Source organism: Sphaeramia orbicularis, chromosome 8 (genome assembly GCF_902148855.1).
Source record: "Sphaeramia orbicularis chromosome 8, fSphaOr1.1, whole genome shotgun sequence".
Lineage (NCBI taxonomy): Eukaryota > Metazoa > Chordata > Actinopteri > Kurtiformes > Apogonidae > Sphaeramia > Sphaeramia orbicularis.
Window position 1 is genome coordinate 44,596,522 of NC_043964.1, and position 21,327 is coordinate 44,617,848.

At 37.9% G+C, this 21,327-nt stretch overlaps 1 protein-coding gene across 2 annotated transcripts; it reads right to left on the bottom strand.

The window, feature by feature from the left end:
• Positions 1–357: 357 nt before the first annotated feature.
• On the bottom strand, positions 358–21,300 carry mcoln1b (mucolipin TRP cation channel 1b). 2 transcript variants are annotated; one of them, XM_030140238.1, is made up of 13 exons: positions 21,078–21,300; positions 16,835–17,079; positions 16,513–16,674; positions 13,015–13,171; positions 12,404–12,485; positions 12,207–12,303; positions 9,486–9,585; positions 9,289–9,392; positions 8,527–8,676; positions 8,289–8,390; positions 8,066–8,188; positions 3,449–3,655; positions 358–2,798 (listed from the first exon to the last, which is right to left on the bottom strand). In XM_030140238.1, exons 1-13 carry the CDS (start codon positions 21,118–21,120, stop codon positions 2,667–2,669), a joined length of 1,704 nt encoding a protein of 567 aa, XP_029996098.1. In that variant the 5' UTR covers positions 21,121–21,300; the 3' UTR covers positions 358–2,666. The 2 variants fall into 2 exon arrangements, with proteins under 2 accessions (XP_029996098.1, XP_029996097.1); XM_030140237.1 differs by having other exon boundaries at positions 9,289–9,395.
• Positions 21,301–21,327: the final 27 nt, after the last annotated feature.

Genomic DNA, 21,327 nt, shown 5'->3' on the forward strand with positions numbered 1-21,327 from the left:
TCTACTGTGTTGTTCATGTGGAAAAGTGGTAATATTCTCATAATCTGGTTTTGATGTTTTGGAAATTGATAAAAACATGTTTTGGGCACATGAGCTCTTGCATAGTATTACTATTTACTGCTATTAATGAAAACACTGTTTCTGTGCTGAGGACATAAAATGTAAACGATTAACAACACTGTTTTAGTGCCTGTCTAATTTATTTTTGTTTAGTTGCAAATGTTCAGTCAGAAGGCACATCTACAGACTAGATTCTATACAAATGAAGGTATTAAAAAAAAAAAAAAAAAAAAGTTCACAGTTCATCTTTTACAGAAACTGAGAAAACTCCCTTTGACATGCCATTTCCTTTTTACACTGACAGAAGTAAAAATACACTACCTGGTAAAAATTGAATTCAACTCCATTTGACTAAGCCAATAGTTCAGATCCTTCCATTGGATAATTACCACAGTGTTTATTATATCTGAACTTGTTTGACCCTAATTGATGCAATGAGTGGTTTCTCATTTCTTAAAAAATAATAATTTGCTATGAAAAACAAAACAAAGATTGGACATAACCAGGATTCATTAGTCTCAGATTGTGAAAGAGCATAAACTGTCATTTCCACACATGGATTGGACACCACAGAGTCCAGACCTGAACCCTATTGAGAATCTTTAGGACTTTAAGCAGGGACCCAACTCTCCCATCACTCTTGGCCAAAAATTAATGCAACCAATGCAATTACTGCTATGGAGAATGTGTCCTGTAATCAAATTTAAAGATGGTCCAACAAAATGTGTGGAACTTTGTTTTTTTGTCCAGGCAGTGTAATTAACAAAAACACAAGTGAGCAGTAACAGTGTTACCATTAAATTAAAACAGCATTAAGGACTTCCATGCTAACAGACGGATTATGTACGCAGGGCTTTTCTCCATTGTGCTCTATGGCTCCCATGTGAGACATTACACAGACACTCTCCCGAGAGGGAGTGAACACAGGACGGGAGGGGAAAAAAAACAAAAAAAATCACAAAAAAATCACAGACTCACTGGCTATTAGTACAAACAAGATGCAGCAGATTCCCCCTGTATGGTAATGCAAGCAGTTGGACTGTTACAGTGGGTGGTATCCCTGCGTAAAGATCCCATGTAAGCTCCAACGTATAACAGTGGCAAATGATGAGGTGAGGGGGGTTTATATACAGAGCCCCCCCAAACCCCCATCACAAAAGAAAAACTGCTTTAGTCCATGGTTATGTATGTACATCGCCCTTTTAATCCAGAATCTAAAGGTATATAGTTTAATATCAGAAAGAAAACACTACCAACAGCATCCAAATCTTACATTTATCCATTTTCTGTGATGCTGCACTGCAACAGTATAAATAAGACTAAAACAAAAAGTATATATTATAGTAAATTCATTTTTGTATGATAAAACCAATCATTGCAGCTCTAAAACATTTAAACATGTGTGCATGAAAAAATGAAACATCATTTAAGTAAACATGCCAGGGTTGAAAATATGTGCAACCTTCATCCCTTTCATCCCTTTAATTTAGGTCGAAATGCCTTTTCCACTGATCACTGCCTTTTGTATGCATGCCTTCAAGCAGAGTGCTGGGATGACCACTTCATGCTTAAATAAGTTTCTATAATCAAAGTCGTATTCAGACACATTTTCTTTAAAAACAGTGAATGAAGAACTGCTGGTTTTTAGAAATTCCTTGCTCAATGACAGATAACATAAATGAGCATGTGATTTCAATGCCCGTGTACCGACTGTCAGACTGGCGCTCTACGCCACCTACGTGGTCCAAACGGATCCAGTGCTCTACATTGATAGATATCTTTTAATACCACTAAAATCCTGATTTTCTGAACCATTTCAGCCTCAGACAATGCTCTGGGTGCATTAGTGTGCAGTCACCTGGCTCTTAACAGCAAAACCACTTCATACATATTGATGACTAACTGACTGGCTGCAGGGCTTGCCTTCATCTTACAGTGTCCTTCGCTTTGAAGGAGGACGAAGAGTAAGAAAATGAAGCCAAAATGAAGAAATAGGCTGTAACAGTTCCTCTCCTTACAGCTTATCTGGCTGTCTGTTGTCTACTCTACCCCTGTTATAAAGATATTGTATCCACATTTACATGTAATGATCATGGGGCACAAATATCTCATTGCCTAAGTAGCCACACAATGATAATAAGACATATAAAAGCCTGCTCTACATGTGTGTCATTCAAGTGAAAATGTCTTTAACCCTGTGTTCAGGCTACAGCAATTAATGGCATTATGTGTCTAGTCATCAAAGGCCTAAAAAACTGGCATGTCAGAACAAAAGAATAAATTATTCATACAGTACGAAAGCCAAAGCAGGTAATTGGGCTTGTGAAAGTGCATGCACTCTGCTGTTCCAGCACTAATTTAAATGCACAATTCAAAGGTGGGCAACAGAGGACAATGTGCTCCAAGGTCAGTCAGTTTACTCTGAAGGCATTATGGGCCCTGCTGGGGATCTGCCAAAAGGAGCGCAAGTGCAGTCAGCTGTCACTAGAGAAAAACCCTTTAAAGAAAAAAAAAAAAAAAAGCAATGCCGAGACATATGGACTGTTTTGCCCTTCCACTCATATGCTGCTTCCTCCCACTGTGCATCTTCCTCCTCTTCCTCCTCACTAATCACAGCAGCAGAAGAAGGAGCATGATGTGCCTTCAGGACCTCGGAACTTCCCAGAGCTGGGCGTGTCTGTACACTCTGCAATGAACGCATGCAGATCTGTGATGCGGACCTGCTCCTGTGTTTGTGCCTGTAGGAGGAGAAGCAAAGGCTCTTGTTTTTAATTTTGCCTTGTATATGTCCTATATATTTTGTGTATATTTCTTTTATCTGTGGTACAGAGTTGGCCTTTTGTATATTTAAGTATTTCTCTGTAGTTTTGTCAGTATTTTTCAGCATAATGTTTGATTTTATATGATATTTTTATATAGTCTTTCTTTTAGCACTTTAAGAATCTGCTGCTGTTCCTGTAACCTTGACACTAAAGACCCGTTCTATTCTATTCTATTCTATTCTATTCTATTCTATTCTATTCTATTCTATTCTATTCTATTCTATTCCTTCTGAATTTTAAGCACTGACTAATAAAAACATTTATACTGAACTCTGCTCTTTTAAACCATTAACACTGGAACATATTTTTGCTTTTTCTTTTCTTTCAGTTGCAGAATTTGATATTGTACCTGATGTTTTACCTTCTACCTGTTATGCTATAATGAATATTGACAATAAAACATAAAACAAACAATGCCTTGTTCTTACATTAACCTGCATCTATTTTCAAAAATGTTCCATCCATTTGCCACATATATCCAGTACCCAGAGCAATTTTCTCAACCTATAATCCATATTCTCTTATATTTAGGACAAAATTACAGACTGTCTAACTGCTGACCGTACCATTATAGTGTCATAGGCTCCTGTGATGAGTGCGATGAAGAGGGACAGCACCATGTAGATGAAGAGGGAGATGAAGGTGTAAAGGTAGATCTGGCTGAAGACCCAAACCAGTGTACCACTCTGCTCCATCTCAGCAAATGTTACGAACATGTCGTCACCATTTATGAGAGAAAACAAGCACTCTGACACCATGGACAGGGAGCGAAACTGTATCAGTGGGTTGAGAGAAGAACACAACATACATGTGACAAATGCTGTATAGTATTAGCAAGTTAATTTATATGTACATAAATCTGTATCACAAAACATAGATTTGTGTCTTCTATTTAGACAAAGTTACATGTATATGGAAGCCACAGCTAAATCTTGAAAATATGTCTTTTTGCCAACAGGAAAATTCATTCATAGTCAGTACAAATCTACAGCCAACAGGTAGCTAGCTTGGCTAATTTAAAGTGAAATGGAAAGCAGCTAGAGCTAGCCCTGCTCCAGTGGAAGTGCTAACAGAAGCTGTCTATCAACACGTCTAAAGCTCCCTATTTAACACATTATATCTTTTTATTTTATCTGTACCAACCCATAGGTGTAATACAACATTGTAGTTTTAACAGGAGCTATGTGCCTTTGTCATTTATATTTTAATTGGTGGCAATTAGAGTTGTAAGTAGATAAATTTGTTTCCTTTGGACTTCCCAACCTAACGTAGCAACTTTCCCTTGTTAGGCCCGAGCCGAGTAAAGCCGGCGCAGGGCCTATTGAGTCTGCAGTAGGCGCATGGGGACAAAATCGCCAGTGATGCGGTCGCCTTTCACCACTGTTGCCACTCTCACACATATTCACATTCACGGCAGTGAGACCTTTCCGAAGATGTACATGACTTGTGCACAAATCGCATATTTACACCTGCTCAGAATGAATGGGAGTCAATGGGACACACCCACTCGGGGTCAGTCACATGTGTGTAAGTGCACGACACGTGACATCTGACCCCACAGACATGTGGGGGACCTCGAGAGCTTTCAAATAAGGCCAAATATGCGGTTGCCATAGAAACGGCTATATTGTTCTTGCTCAGATTATTATTGTTTTTTTTTTGTCTTATTTTTCCTTCTCCTGCGCTTTGAGCTCAATTTTGATCCCCTGAACATTTTCAAAAACTCACCAAATTTTGCCCAAAATTCAGAAATGTGAGTAATTGAATTTACATATAGGTTTCGTAGATGTCGGTAAAGAAATGTTGCGACAGCGCCCCCTTGAAAAGTGGAAATACATTACGTCAATGGGACAACGTCCAACGTAAAATTTGTCATAGAGCCACGAAAATCGGTACACAGATTCATCATGAGGAGACAAAAAAAAAATATTATTAAAGCCGCAAGTGGCATCTAAATGCCCTCGCCACGGGCACGTCCAGTACCAGTATGTCCATCGTTCAGCAGGTGGCGCTCTAGCCCCAAATTTTGTGTCTTCTGATGAATGGTTGTAGGCCTGGGAGATTGACAATTGACTCAAATTTGAGACAAATCAGTGTTCGTATGTCCAAACTGAACAAATTTTTGTATAAATAAATCTGTAGGGGGCGCTATGGAGCCAAAATTCAATTTTTTCCGTTGAATGGGTGTAGGCCTGCGAGATGTACCACTGATTCAAACTTGAGCCAAATCGGTGTTCGTATGTCCGAATTGATGCAATTTTCATGAAGGTAAATTTGTAGGGGGTGCTACTGAGTGAAGTGGCAATTTCTTTTGATAAATGGGTGTAGGCCTGGGAGATTGACAACTGATTCAAATTTGAGCCAAATTGGTTTTCGTATGTCTGAAGTGAAGTAATTTTCGTAAAGATAAAATTGTAGGGGCAAATTTCAAATTTTTCTGATAAATGGGTGTAGGCCTGAGACATAGATGTCTGAGTCAAATTTGAGCCAAATTGGTGTTCGTAACCAACCAGAAGTCGGCCATATTGGATTGAAATTTCCAAAATGCTGAGTCAGCGTTTTCGCTGACGTCGTATTTTAACTATCTCCTCCTTGGCCGTTTGGCCAAATGAGCTCAAAATCGGTATACAGTATCTAGAGAAGTGGGGCATCAAAAGTTAGCCGAATTCTTGGGATCGGTGTCACCGTTTTTGTGTGACGACGGAGCAAACTTTGCAAAGTTTCTTCGGGAATTTACCATTACAAAAATTGCTTCAGCTCAGATATATGAACACCGATTTGGCTCAAATTTGACTCAGACGTCCATCTCCCAGGCCTACACCCATGTATTAAAAGAAATTGAAATTTCGCACTATAGCACCCGCTACAAATGTACATTTACAAAAATGACATCAGTTCAGACATACGAACACCGATTTGGCTCAAATTTGACTCAGACGTCTATCTCCCAGACCTACACCCATTTATCAGAAAAATTTGAAATTTGGTGCTATAGCACCCCCTACAACTTTACCTTTACGATAATTGCTTCAGTTTGGACATACGAACACCGATTTTACTCAAATTTGAATCAGTTGTCAATCTCCCAGGCCTACACCCATTTATCAAAAGAAAATGCCATTTTGCTCAATAGCGCCTCCTACAAATTTACCTTCACGAAAATTGCATCAGTTCGGGCATACAAACACCTGTTTGCCTCAAATTTGAGTCACTTGCCAATCTCCCAGGCCAACGCCCATTTGTCAGAAGACATTGAAAATTCACACAATAGCGCCCCCTACAGTTTACCTTTACGAAAATTGCATCAGTTCAGACATTAGAACACCGATTTGGCTCAAATTTGTCTCAGTGGTACATCTCCTGGGCCTACACCCACTCAATGGAAGAAATTGAATTTTGGCTGCATAGCACCCCCTAAAGATTTACTTATACAAAAATGTCTTTAGTTCGTACATATGAACACTGATTTACCTCAAATTTGAGTCAATTTTCAGTCTCCCAGGCCTACACCCATTCATCAGAAGACATTAAAATTTGGTGCTAGAGCGCTACCTGCTGAACGCTGGACTTACTTGTACTGGATGTGCCTGTGGTGAGGGCCTTTAGATGCCGCTTGCGGCTTTAATTTTTTATTAAAATTGCTTCAGTTCGGACATACAAACACCAATTTGGCTGAAATTTGACTCAGTCGTCTATCTCCCAGGCCTACACCCATTTATCAGAAAAATTTGAAATTTGGCGCTATAGCGCCCCCTACAATTTTACCTTTACGAAAATTACTTCACGTCAGACATACGAACACCAATTTGGCTGAAATTTGAAACAGTTGTCAATCTCCCAGACCCATTTATCAAAAGAAATTGGCATTTCACTCAGTAGCGCCCCCTACAAATTTACCTTCAGGAAAATTGCATCAATTCGGACATACGAACACCGATTTGGCTCAAATTTGGCTCAGTGGTACATCTTGCAGGCCTACACCCTTTTAATGGAAGAAATTTAAGTTTAGCTGCATAGTGCCCCCTACAGATTTACTTATACAAAAAATTCCTTAGTTCGGACATACGAACAAAGATTTGCCTGAAATTTGAATCAGTTGTCAATCTCCCAGGCCTACACCCATTCATCAGAAGACATTGAAATTTGGTGCTAGAGCGCCACCTGCTGAACGATGGACATACTTCTACTGGACATGCCCGTGGCGAGGGCCTTTAGATGCTGCTTGCGGCTTTAATTTCATGCTTGTTCCCAATCTCGGTGCTACGCTAGGCTAACAAACTGTGGCTCATCTTCACTTCAATGAATATCAACAAGCTATCTCTAGTTTAAGATAATAATTGGTATTAATGTAAAAATGTTAAGCTATGCTAAATTAATTTGATGTCAAAAAGGCTTTTAACTGTTGATGTTAATAACGGTTTGTAAAAGAATAAATAAATAAATACATACATACATAATGGTTTGTAAATATAACTTTTTCCAAATACCTCTGAAGCCGTATGCATTTCTTCAGATAGGCATTTTCAACCTCTTTAAAACAAGAATTCCTTGGCTTATTTCACATATGTAAGGATTACGAATATGTATTAATATGACCACATTACTATGAAATGGCAAACCAAATCTGCCCACCAAAATATGTTTCCCAAGAGTGCAAAAATGTCAGACTAATTACAACAAAGGTCACACAACTATGGCCACACATAAATTAAATTAATTTCAAGTGTTAAGTTAGACTAACCAGCTGTTAGATCTAACTCCTTCTCAAGTCATGTCAGTAACAAACCTAGGACAATTACCAAGAATAATGAGCTATTCTAAATTAAATGTAGAAAGGCTGTCAATGTTAGCGACAGACATAAAATTGAACTTTTACAAATGCTTTTGTTGTCTTGGGTTTCTTTGGTTTGTATTTTTTTTTTTTTTTTTAAATTGTATTTCTTTTTTGTGTGTACTCTATGTAAGGATCAATAGTGGATTGTTAGTAGCTACAAAATAATACCAATATACACTGCAAGATATTATCAATAATTAACACAGATAAATGAATAAAAAAGTGGGTTTTCATCATTCATTGAACAGAAATATGAAAGATGCTCCCCAGGCAATTAATGAAGCTTAGGTGGATCTATGGCCTGAAAGACTCACAATATCTGTTGTTATTTAAAAGAAGGCCACAGTACCTTGGCGTGATAAGGCCCCAGCACAATCCAGCCACAGAAGCAATAGCCCATATAAATGGCGGCAGCACAGCAGCAGAAACGAATAACATTAGGAAAAGCGGCTCTCAAAGTCACAATCAAGATCTGTGGGAATAACAAAATAGGGGGTACAAACAGAAAAAAAAAATGTTACTTGCAAAATATACAAAATTTGCCCATAGGTGTATATGTGTCTTCCACATACATTGTATTTTTGAAAGAAGCTGAGGTAGCGGATAACTCCAACCCACACCAGCAGAGTTGAGGTCCCCAGAAGGATCCCGCACACGTCGTATGATGAGATATTCTACATCAAAGCAGAAATATCATTAAACAACAGATGATGTGTATTAGACTACAGAGCAAAATGACTGCATTTACTGATTACAATTTCTCTGTGATAGTGCAGCGAGAACCCTTACTTGTATTGTGTATCATGTTACCTTGGATTCAATCCCAATTTTAATGAAGCTGCCGATGATGGTAAACATGTCACTGATAATGAGCAGAATGTACCAGCCATTTATAAACTCCATTCTGTCTCCCCAGGTCACGTTGCATCCGAGTCTATGTTTGAAGAACTGCACATACTCCTGTGTATTGAGACAAGAGATGATCGTTGAAATGAGAATGTTAGGATAGTGTTAAATGGTGTAAAAGTATTTTTTCTTTTAATTTAGAACAAAGGTTATCAGTGACAAACAAAATAGTAACAATTATATTCATAAACTGACAGTAACAGTGCTTCAACTATTAAATAAAGTCAAGAGTGACCAGTGGATCATATTTAATTATAACCAAATGCTGCCACTCTCATCAATACTGCAATCAGATGGAAAAAAGTTTTTATAGTACTTTTGGTCATGCGATCTATTTATAAGTAGAACACTGTTGTAGGGCACCTCCTGACATATGTGGAACACTAACACAATGACTCACTGACACAGCAGTCATTTCCTTAGGGACAAGGAAAATACTGGCATCGGATACAAAACAAGGCCACTGACTTTAATGCTGAACACCCGAGGACAAACGGAACATGACACTCAGTGTAAGAATCAAAAAAGCAGGGCTGACTCCTTCATATTTTGCATTTACATCAAAATCCTTTAACACAAGTGGTTGGATAAAGACTTGTTTTTAACATGAATTTTAAAAATAAAATAAATTTTAACGTGCGAATAATCGTAGTAGTTCAGGCTTACATTTTGCAGGAGGATTCCTCTCATTATGGAGCGACCACACAACAGCAGAGATAGGAGACACACAAACGCCACCACCACATCAAAGAACTCCCGTGCATAGCTCTCCGCTAAATGAGGGGATAAATGAGAAAATTAGATACAAAAGACACAGATGAATGAAAAAATCTGTAATGGTCATTTGTTCATTTATTACTCACCATGCCCGGAAACGTTGGGGTCTTTACACTCCTTTATGGAGGCCTCATTCTGCAGACTGATTTTAACTTTACCACTGTGTGCCTTGTTATCCATGAAAATCTGACAACACAATAAGTAAATATATACATCCTCAGATATGGATTGGTTTTACATTGTTAAACAAAGGGTTTTTCATATCACCTGATATTGATGATCATAATGGTAAATGTGAAATTATTATTTCTTTCTTAAAGCTTAAAGGCTGATTTTTAGTCCTGAGCAAAAGCTAAATAAACCCAATGGTATTTTGTGGTTTTAAATTATTCATAAAGGATGATACAAAAACAATATGCACTGATCAGCCATAACATTATGACACTGATAAGCAAAGCAGTATTGATGTTGATCATCTCTTTACAATGGTGTCAGGGGGCGGGGCATATTAGACAGCAAGTGAACACATGGACCTCATAATTGATGTGAAACAGTAAAATGGGCAAGAGTAGGGATCTTAGCAACTTCAATAAGAGAGAATCACTGAGTCAGAGTATCTCCACATCTTGTTGCTCATTCTCAATGTAAAGTGGTTAATACTTTCCAAAAGTATATAAAGAACAACTGGATCTCATCCAATTGTATCTATGGGCTCATAACATTATGATCACTTGTCTAATATTGTGTAGGTCCCCCTTTTTCCACAAAAACAGTTCTGACCTGAGGTCTAGACTCCACCAGACCTCTGAAGGTGTGCTGTGGTATCTGGACCAAGACAATAGCAGCAGATCCCTGAAGTCCTGTAAGTACTGTAGAGAGGTGGGGCCTTCATGGATCGGATTTATTTTTCCAGCATCTCTCACAGATGATCAATTGTACTGAGATTGGGATCCCTTTCCTAAGTATTTTTGGTTGGTACTAACCACAGGAACACCTATCAACACACGCAGCTGTGGAGATGCTCTGACCCAGTCATCACCATTACAATGCGGACTTTATTAAAGTCAGTTCCTTACGTTGCTCATTTTGCTGCTTCCAACACCTCAACTTCAAGGACTAATAGTTCACTTGCTGCCTAATATATCCAATCCAGTGAAAGGAACCATTGTAATGAAATAATGAAAATGATTACACTTCTCATGTCAGTGGTCAGAATGTTATGGTGTATATGGTACAACAAAACAAAAAAATGTCAAAAGATACAACAGGATGAAAATGACATAAAAGATATAACAAGATGAACAACATAAAAAATGAAAAAACTGAAAAAGGATGAAAAAGATGTAAGATGGCAAAATGACAAAAGCTGTAACACAAGGAACCCAATTAAAAAAAACATAAAAGTTGTAACAAGACAATAACAATGAATGAGATACATCTAAGTTCAATCTCAGTTCTTACTCAGGAGGATGAGAACAATATAAAAGAAAACCAAACATTCAAACAAGTGTTTGAGCTAACAGCGTACACAAAATAAAATAGAGAAGATAAATAATAATGGTAGTCATCACAATAAAAAAACTAGAAAAGCACTCGGAGAGTGCAGACCTCCACCAAGGCCCCCCCCAAATCACCACAAAAATGGAATCATTTGTTCCTTGTGCCAGTATAAACATTTCCTGAAAATTTCATCAAATCCTTCCATAACTTTTTGAGTTATCTTGCTAACAGACAGATAAACAAACAACAACGCCCCCCCCCCCCCGGATCACCACCAAACTTAATCATTTGTTCCTCGTGCCAGTATTAACATTTCCTGAAAATTTCATCAAAACCTGTCCATAACTTTTTGAGTTATCTTGCTAACAGACAAACAAACAAACAAGAGAAGCACTCGGAGAGCGCAGACCTCCGCCAAGACAGATCTGCCCCCCCATCACCACCAAGATTTAATCATTTGTTCCTTGTGCCAGTATCATTTCCTGAAAATTTCATGAAAATCCGTCCATAACTTTTTGAGTTATCTTGCTAACAAACAAACAAACAAACACACACACAAAGCAAAGTGATCACTATACCTCCTGGCGGAGGTAACAAACAAACAAACAGACAAACCCTGATGAAAACATAACTTCCTTGGTGGAGGTAAAAATATATATTATTGCAATATTTAGCATTATCACCCAGACCTATTAACCCTTTCATGCATGAATTATGACAACCTTAGTCAAGATATTTTTTTTTCTGGAGTGTTTTTATACCTCCTTTGGCATAAAAAAAAATTGTGATCGAGGTTTTTTTTTTCATGGAGTTACAAAAATGTCCATGCATTTAACTTTTTAAGTAAAGAAATATATATTTAAAACCCAATATCAGAAAGTAAAATGAAAACAATGAAATAAAAACATTTTTAAGGCTGCTAATTTGATGTTTTCTCACATTTTACCACACTCCAATGCTAGTTATTAACTCATAAAATATGCAAAAAACAACTATTTTTGTCTAACAAATAACAACTGATTTACACTTAAACATGTTAGTGCAGATCAGGTTTATCAAGAACAGCAAAATTATAGTAATGGTATGAATTGCAGTGTATTATGGGATGTTGTATAAGTGTCCACTGTGTTGGCTCATATGGAACTAAAACAGCAAAACCTATGAATATACAAGAGAACAGCTGGAGAAGAACTGTCCACTGGAGTGACCACAATGCATGAAAGGGTTAAGCTAGATATCAAAAACCTCCACTTCTTCAAGTGTACAGAAAAATGTGTGTTCATTTGAAAAGAAAATTCATAGTTTACCGTGATAGCAAAGGTGTAGCAGTCTGGGATTTCATTGTTGATAATAGTCTGAATGTTAATGGCCTTCAGCTGGAAATCAATGGTGACATTGATCAGCCTGGAGAAAAAATACATGACACACACTATTTTAACACACTAACTCATGAGATCAACAACACTTTTTATCTCTGATGTTAAAAACAGCATCATTGTCTAACTTGTAAAACTTCAGAGTGAAATTCCTGTGGTCACTGTTTACTGGAACAGCGGTGTAAGTCAGAGGATTAATTCCAATGCATTCTGTAAAAAAAAAAACAACAAAAAAACAACAGAGTATTAGAAATAGTGCAACAGGAACTAAAAATGATGTTATATGAGGAAGTGTTTCCATTCACATGGATTTAAAAACACACTTATAGACTTCCTCAAAGGAGAATAATTCTACTGCAGATTCTACAGAGATTTGTATTGCTTCATTTTTGCTGCTAGATTTATCTCACTATCAACACCTGTGAGTCCCAAATCAGCAGGTGTATGTAAATAAGTCCTTTCCCCAGCAAAAGGCACCATGGGTCACTATTAAAGTACGGATTCTGTCCTGTTTTTATAAGTATTTCTGGTCTTTAAAAGTAGGGCATAGTTGCAGGGCACTTGTATGACATATGTGGAACAGTAAAACAATGACTCACTCATACAGTCATTTCCTTAGGGACAAAGAAAATACTGGCAATAAATACAAAACAAGGTCACTGATTTTGATGCTAAACACTTGGAGACAAATCTAAACATGACACTCATTGTAAATATTAAAAATAAAGCAGAATCCTACCGTTGACTACATTGGGGTCGATGTCAAATGTGTCGTTGACAGGATCGATGGTGCCTCTTCTGTAGTACCTTTGGCAAAGGGACAGCGCGCTTCCATTTACACCAACACCCAGAACATATGCGTACCGGCCCAGTGAGATCTGAGGCAAAGCCAAGTACTAATAGGGAGGAAAAAAAAAATATTAAAAATGAAATTGACCTGGGATTACCTCAGGTACATTATTTTTGAAAATAGTAGAAAGGCATTTGAAATCTTAACTAAAACTGAAAATGTGACTGTAATTACATGAAAAGGACCAATTCCTAAAATTTACAAACCAATTCTTGCAATCACAAATCAGTTCATTATACAGATCCTTCTGTATTAGGTTTATGAGATATGAATATACAGTGGATATAAAAAGTCCACACACACCTGTTCAAATGCCAGGTTTTTGTGATGTAAAATAATGAGACCAAGATAAATCATTTCAAAACTTTTTCCACCATTAATGAGACCTATGACCTGTACAAGTCAATTGAAAAACAAACTGAAATCTTTTAAGGGGAAGAATAAAAAATAAAAAACTAACTTACAATAACCTGGTTGCATAAATATGCACACCCTTAAACTAATACTTTGTTGCAGCACCTTTGGCTTTTATTACAACACTCAGTCTTTTTGGGTAGGAGTCTATCAGCGTGACACATCTTGATGTGGCCATATTTGCCCACTCTTCTTAATGAAAATGCTTCAAATCTGTCAGACTGCAAGGGCATCTCTTGTACACAGCCCTCTTCAGACCACCCCACAGATGTTCAATGAGACTCAGGTCTGGACTCTGGCTGGGCCATTCCAAAACCTTCATCTTCTTCTGATGAAGCCATTCTTTTGTTGATTTGCATCTGGTCACTGTCATGCTAAAAGATGAAGTTCCTCTTCATCTTCAGCTTCCTGATAGAAGCCTGAAGGTTTTGTGCAAACACTGACTGGTATTTGGAACTGTTCCGAATTCCCTCCACCTTGTCTAAGGCCCCAGTTCCAGCTGAAGAAAAACAGCCCCAAAGTATGATGCTGCCACCACCATGCTTCACTGTAGGTATGGTGTTCTTTTGGTGATGAGCAGTGTTGTGTTTGCGCAAAATATACCTTTTGGAATTATGGCCAAAAAATTCAACCTTGGTTTCATCTGACTATAACACATTTTCCTATATGCATTTGTGAGATTTAAAATGTGTTTTTAAAAGATTTAGCTGGGCTTGGGTACTTTTCTTCACAAGATAAGGCTTTGGTCTTGCTACCCTTCCCCACAGCCCTGGCAAAAGTCCTATCTACATAGCCCAGACGTGTGAGATTGTTGTGATATGCACTACATCACAAATATTTGCTAGAAATTGTTGCATCTCCTTCAATGTTGCTGTCAGCCTCTTGACAGCCTCTCTAACCAGTTTTCTTCCATCTTTTCATCAGTTTTGGAGGAATGTCCAGTTCTCAGTCATGTCACTGTTGTGCCATATTTTCTCCACTTGATGACTGTCTTCACTGTGTTCTATGGTATATTTAATGCCTTGGAAATTCTTTTGTACCTTTCTCCTGACTGATACCTTTGAACAATGAGATCCCACTGATGCTTTGGAAACTCTCTGCGGACCATGGCTTATACTGTAAGATGTGACTGCAAAAATGTCAGGAAAAACCTACTAGAACAGTCCAACTTCATTTGAGGTTAATCAGAAGCACTTAAAATGGTGGCAGGTGTGTGCTGACTACAATTTAACATGAGTTTAAATGTGATTGGTTAATTCTGAACAAAGCCACATCCCCAGCTGTAAGAGGGTGTGCACAGTTGTGCAACCACATTATCTCAGTTGTTTATTTTTACTTCCCCTCCCTAAAAAAATTCTGTTTGTTTTTCAATTGAGTTGTAGCGGTTATAGGTTACATTAATGGTGGAAAAAGTTTTGAAATGATTTAACTTGGTCTAATGTTTTTACATCACAAAAACCTGGCATTTTAACAAGAGTGTGTAGACTTTTTACATCAACTCTACACGTAACAGCAGAAATGAGTCCACAGGCAGAGGTTCGTCAATACCATTTCAACCACAGCTATTAGAGAATCTGATCTACAAGGTGTCCGCAAAGTCGTTTTACAATTTAAAAATGTATTACATTGTTCTATGTACTCAGTGGTTATCAAAGTTTTTAATCACATTGCATTTGTGTGTTTCAGGTACCCTGTTGATGAAATAGGTTCTGTTAAATAAATGTTTATCTTGACCTTTTGACTGAACATGTGGCACCACAACTGGATGATTTTCAACCAACCATCATTTTCCAGGTAGGTGATGCACCACCACATTGGAGACTGCATGTTGGTGGGTTCCTAAATCAAACTTTTCCAGACCAGTGCATTGGAAGGGATGGCCCAATTCCCTGGCCACCTCATTCATCAGATATCACTGCCCTGGATTTCTTTCTACGGGGTTATGTTAAAGATATAATGTCAAACAAAGACATGGGACATCAACTACCTGAAGCAAAAGATCACTGATGCCATTGCCACCATTGATGAGGCTATGATACAGCCAACATGGCAAGAAATCCAGTACTGACTTAATGTGCTTTCTGCAATTAATGGTGCCCATATAGAGCTGTATTAAGTGAGGCAAAAAACCTTCAATATCTACTTTACATTTTGTAATAATTTCCACAGATTTGTCTATTCATTTGCTTTTGTAACATATTTGTTAAGTTGTTAAGAGACTTTGTAAATACTGGACAGGCTATGAAGTAAATCTGAGGTGGATTATTGTGTGACTGTGCAAAGTCAGTTGCTTCACAATGTCACAAGATTTGGACAGCAGGATTCACAACATTTAAAAACCAGCTGAACTTAAACATTTTGGTGTCATTTGTATCAGATCCAGAGACTGTTTATATTTGTACAGGATGCCTACAGTCCTCCTTAGTTTATGCTTAGAATTGATAATTGATTCTTAAATCTGGCACTCAAAGGTCTTAAAAATTTCGCATATACAGTAAATGATAATTGGGAAGGAATATGTCAAATTTGTAATTAGTGTTGATCATTTTATCATAATGAAGATCAGAGGGAGTGGAGCCACCAGCAATTGTTCATGGGTGGAGGAGTTCAGGTATGAGGTTCAGTACATTGAACATCAGAAGCAGAACTATTAGTCATGGACAAATGGAAATGGAACATAAGATGGACTGAAACATGGGTAGGACTGATGCAGTGTAACAAGTTCCATTGTTTTGAGTCTTTTGTTTTCAACACAGACAGCTGTTATTTTTGTTTCTATACTATTTATAAAATGGGAAAATCCAGTGTGACTAAGTAATTTTAAAAGAATTCACAGGAAAATTACAATGTCATGATATAAAATGGGATATAAGATGATATTGTTGATGTGATATTATTCTTTTGGGATGATCCATGCTAATAAACTGGAGGTAAATTTTGCTTATTTTTCACAAAATGACCAGTAACATTTACCTGATCTATGGCGAAGTTTATGTGACTGTACAGCTCTTCCTGTGTGTGGATGGCCTGAGGACTGCCATCCTGATAATCCTTCAGGAAAAGGTGTCTGAACGCTGCTGTGTTTTCCTCCTTAAATGTCACCACCATCTGGTTGCTGAGTCCAAACAGCACTAACTAAAGAGCCAAAGGAAGACAAAACAAAATGAGCTTAAACAATTAAGCAAATGCAGAATACGTAGTTAAAATAAGCCACTTCACTGGCATTTAATTTAACAGGCTTATTTTCATGGACAGTAACCTGAAGTATATCAAATCAGAGTAAAACCATATCTACCTGCACGGTTACGATGATGATTTTGAGCAGCTGAAGTCCCAGTTTGAAAGGCTTGCGGCCCTTTGCATGATACTTGTCACACGGACTCATGAAGAAGTACTTGAGCTTCCTCCTGAGGGCCTCCTCCTCTTCCTCCTGCTGCTGCTGCTGGAACCTGGAGCCCCCCAGGCCACTCGGACGTGGACTCCCTTCCCCAAGGTCTTGAGACCCATAGCCAGCCACAGAGGAGAGCAGCCTGTCCTTCTCTGTGAATACAATAGTGTGCAGAGATTGAGAAAACAAGACAAAACAGATAAAATAGTGCACCAGAACACCTAGAGGCTGCAAAACAGAGAGATTGCATGGCTAAAATTAAAGCAAACAGAGGTTACTACTGGGTTTTTAACATTAAAAAATTTTCCACAATTGGGCAAAATCAGCATAGTTTCCCCCCGATATAAATTATTCATGATAAATAAAAGTAAAATGGCTTTGCACAATACAGAACCTTTATAACCTGACAAACTACAATTATAGTTTTTCCCAATTGCTAAAACACAAAAGCCAATTCTCTAAACCAAATGACCAGTCCTATAAACACATTTAATAAAAGTAGCCCCCGTTTGCCAAAACCATAAACACATTTCACATGAAGACACAATTCACAAAACACATCCTCCTTTTTTCATAAATCTAAACACATTTTGTCTTGCTACAACACAAGTTGCAAAAAAACTGCTCAAATTCTCAAATTAAAGCTCATGTGATGCAAAATACTTGCCACAGTCAGCAAAATTTGTACACAGTGAACACGTCTGCCTTCATTCAGTAAACACAACGACTCAAAATTGAAGACACTTGTTGCAAATGATGTGATTACACCTATAAAAGCCAGTTCAGAGTGCACAGTTTGCTGAAGGTTCACACAAACACAATGGACAGAGGCAGAGTCAGAGGAAGAGGAGTGCGATGACGTGATGCCGCATAATATATGTGTGTGTGGGATAAATACTGTAAATAAACAAGAAAAGCACTCGGAGAGCACAGACCTCTGCCAAGACAGATCTAACCCCCCCATGTTTGTTTGTTCGTTTGTTAGGAAGATAACTCAAAAAGTTATGGACGGATTTTAATGAAATTTTCAGGAAATGTTGATACTGGCACAAGGAAGAAATGATTAAATTTCGGTGGTGATCAGGGGTGGGGGGGGTCCACGGAGGGGGGGCCCCACTGACCTGCCTTGGCGGAGGTCTCGCTGAGTGCTTTTCTAGAAAAGACAGTGCAGACCTCCGCCAAGGCAGATCAGTGCCCCCCCCCCCCCCCCCCCCCCCCCATGGACCCCCCCCCACCCCTGATCACCACCAAAATTTAATCATTTCTTCCTTGTGCCAATATCAACATTTCCTGAAAATTTCATGAAAATCCGTCCATAACTTTTTGAGTTATCTTGCTAACAAACAAACAAACACACACGTACGCACACAAAGCAAAGCAATTACAATTTTTACCTCCACCAGGAGGTAAAAATATCACACCCTGAACATTGTTTTCAATGAGTATTGTTGTGTGTACTGGATCCTCTGTAGTGTTTGCATAGAGTTATGATTCAGTACAGTAGTGTACATACTGTATTTTCTGTAGATTTACATACTGTTCACATGAAACACACATCTATGAAGGCCCAATACTGTACAGTGATATATTCTGAGATTAGATGCTGTAAGGTTTCTAAAAATATGCTTTGGCAGTTGTGGAAAAAAGAGAACAGTCTCACACACTGACCACTGTGTTTTCAGTTGTTTTTTTGTGGTGTGAAATGATGTGTACAGTGTTTAAATTTTTGCAGGCTTGAGCAGCTGTTCTGGAGTGAACGTTTGAATTTTGAGGAGAGAAGGTGTAGTTGTGTTCATGTAGCTTTAGAAAAGTGTGCTGTGTTTAGAGTTTTGGAAAAATGGAGGAAAATTTTGTGAAATGTGTTTTAGCAGTTGAGAAAAACTGTAACATCAAAACTAAATCAAAAGTAAACTGAAATCCAGGTTCATAGTTTTATAATAACAACATTCCATGCTTTACCAATGATGATCTTATAACTAAAATCCATGAGGAACCAGTATAAATGTACTGTAGGACCACACCTAACAGATGCCTGGTAGGTGGATCTGGTCAGTGGAGAAAAGCCTCAGAATACGTTTACAGACTACACAGACTATACTCAGACTCTCCAATATTGCCTCCTAGCATCAGTCCATTTTGCAGTGACTGATCTAGGTGAACACATGCCTCAGCCTGGAAGGTTCAAGTGACTGGATGGAAATATGTCAAAATCTGTCACAGGTCTAAGAGAAGCAACCCTAACCAGGCCTAATAAATATTATGTTCTGGTACATTCTATGCTATTGTTAGTGCAGATTCCTTTTGTTCAATTAGAAACAGAAAAACACAGCTTTACTGAAAGATGTGATGAGACATTTATACATAGATAAGAATAAGAGGAAATACAACTATGTTTTATGCAATCTGATCATTCATTAATTATTTTAATCAAACTAATTGGTGATATCTGGTTGTTTATCTCATTTTCTTTATTTCAGAGTAAACAGTGTGTGTTCAGAATATACATAGCATACTATACACAACGTTGTAACCACTGACAAGAGAAGTGATGATAATATTGATTATTTCATTACAATGACACCTTTCACTGAGTTGGATATATTAGGCAGCCAGTGAACATTTAATCTTCGAAGCTGATGTGTAGGAAACAGCAAAATGAGCAACATAAAGAAATGGGTCATATTGTAGTGGTGATTACTCGGTCAGAGCATCTCCATAACTGTAGGTCTTGTTGGGTGTTCCTGGTTTGCAGTGGATAGTACTGACCAAAAATGGACTAAAGAAGGACATCCCAATCTCAGGACTATTGATCATCTGTGAGAGGTGATGGATAAATAAATCCAATCCATGGAGGTCCACCTCTCTACTTCCAGGACTTAAATGATCTGCTGCTAACGTCTTGGTCCAGATACCACAGCACACCTTCAGAGGTCTGGTGGAGTCTAGACCTGGGGTCAGAACTGTTTTGTGCAGAAAGGGGAACCTACACAATATAACACAGGTGGTAATAATGTTCTGTTCACATAGATGCTCAACTGGTTGAGATCAGGTTTGGTCGGTACTAACCACTCTACATTAAGAATGACCAACAAGATCTGGAGATGCTATGACTAATATATCACACTCACTGAGAGGTCCCACTGTAATGACATAATCAACATTAACCCCTACTTTTGTGTCAACTTCCACATTATTTTTTTCATGTAAATCTAATCCTTCTTAAGTGATTTATCACCATTTATTATAATATTATGCTCTTCATTTTGAATTTTTCAGTGTAAATGAGGAATTTTCTTGTATTTAATTCAATGATCATGTAGATGCTCATAAGAGTTTTGAGTAAGTTCAAAGGTTATTATATCAAACAGAGAAAACTTTAAAAAAATTGACTTTTAAAGCCAAATATATAATTAACTGAACATAAAAACGAGTGTTTACAACCACTGTCATTTGTCAAATTACATGGGGTTTAGGTGTGAATCAATGTTGCAGAAGATGATGGTGTTTCCTCTTTCACTATGGAACCTCTGAACGTCCAAATGAGTCATATCTGATGAGCATGAAAAGATGATAAACTGCATACCACAATTATTTACCCGGATTGATAGGATAAGAAAATCCACGGTTAATAAACATTTTAGATCAGTAGATGCTTTTGGTCACTGGTGGTTGTTTGAGTCTTCACAAGTTAATACCTTGTTGCATGTTAGTGGTTTGAATATTACGCCTGATCAGTTCACATCTGATCTGCTCACATTAATACTGTATTACTATTTAATATTAATGTATACGAGTATCAAAACTCACCAAATACTATGTAAAAAATTAAAATAAAAAAACTGAAAGACTAACGAAAATGCGGTCCTTTAAATTACTGGAGGGTAATTCACCTATGTATGGAGATTATTTAGACAAAAGTCAGAGGATATTGCATTACATTATTATTATAAGTACAATGGGAAGAGACGCTTCACTGTTTCCTTTGTTCTTCATCAAACCGGTTGGAGACATATTTAACCGATGACTCCATAAAATAAAGAGCACACAATCCTGTCTGACATATACAGGTAGAATGCAGTTAGTAGCTCTGACATAAAGGAGCTGAACCTGGTGCAGTAAATCCATAACAAAGCTGTGTTGTGTGTCAGACCTGTGGCGCTGTCCTGGATGCTGCTGTGACCTGAACACGCCATGGTGATGCTTCAGACGGTCACACGAGGCCCACGGACGGCGACATTACAGCCACAAACACCGAATTCCGAATACGCATCGTTATTAAAGCATGTCGGGTTTCATTCAAGTCGTTAGAGGATGCTATGGCAGTAAATGAATGACACACACAGGTAAACAATACGCAGTAGCTTCCTGTTTACCACGTGACCGCGTCACATGACTGATGT

Coding starts and splice junctions, on each gene's coding strand:
- mcoln1b (XM_030140237.1), bottom strand. CDS start 21,120: ATGGCGTGTTCAGGTCACAGCAGCATCCAGGACAGCGCCACAG. Junction 16,675..16,834: donor TCATCATCGTAACCGTGCAG/GTAGATATGGTT, acceptor TTGGCTCTTTAG/TTAGTGCTGTTTGGACTCAG. Junction 8,189..8,288: donor GCTTCTTTCAAAAATACAAT/GTATGTGGAAGA, acceptor TTATTCCCACAG/ATCTTGATTGTGACTTTGAG.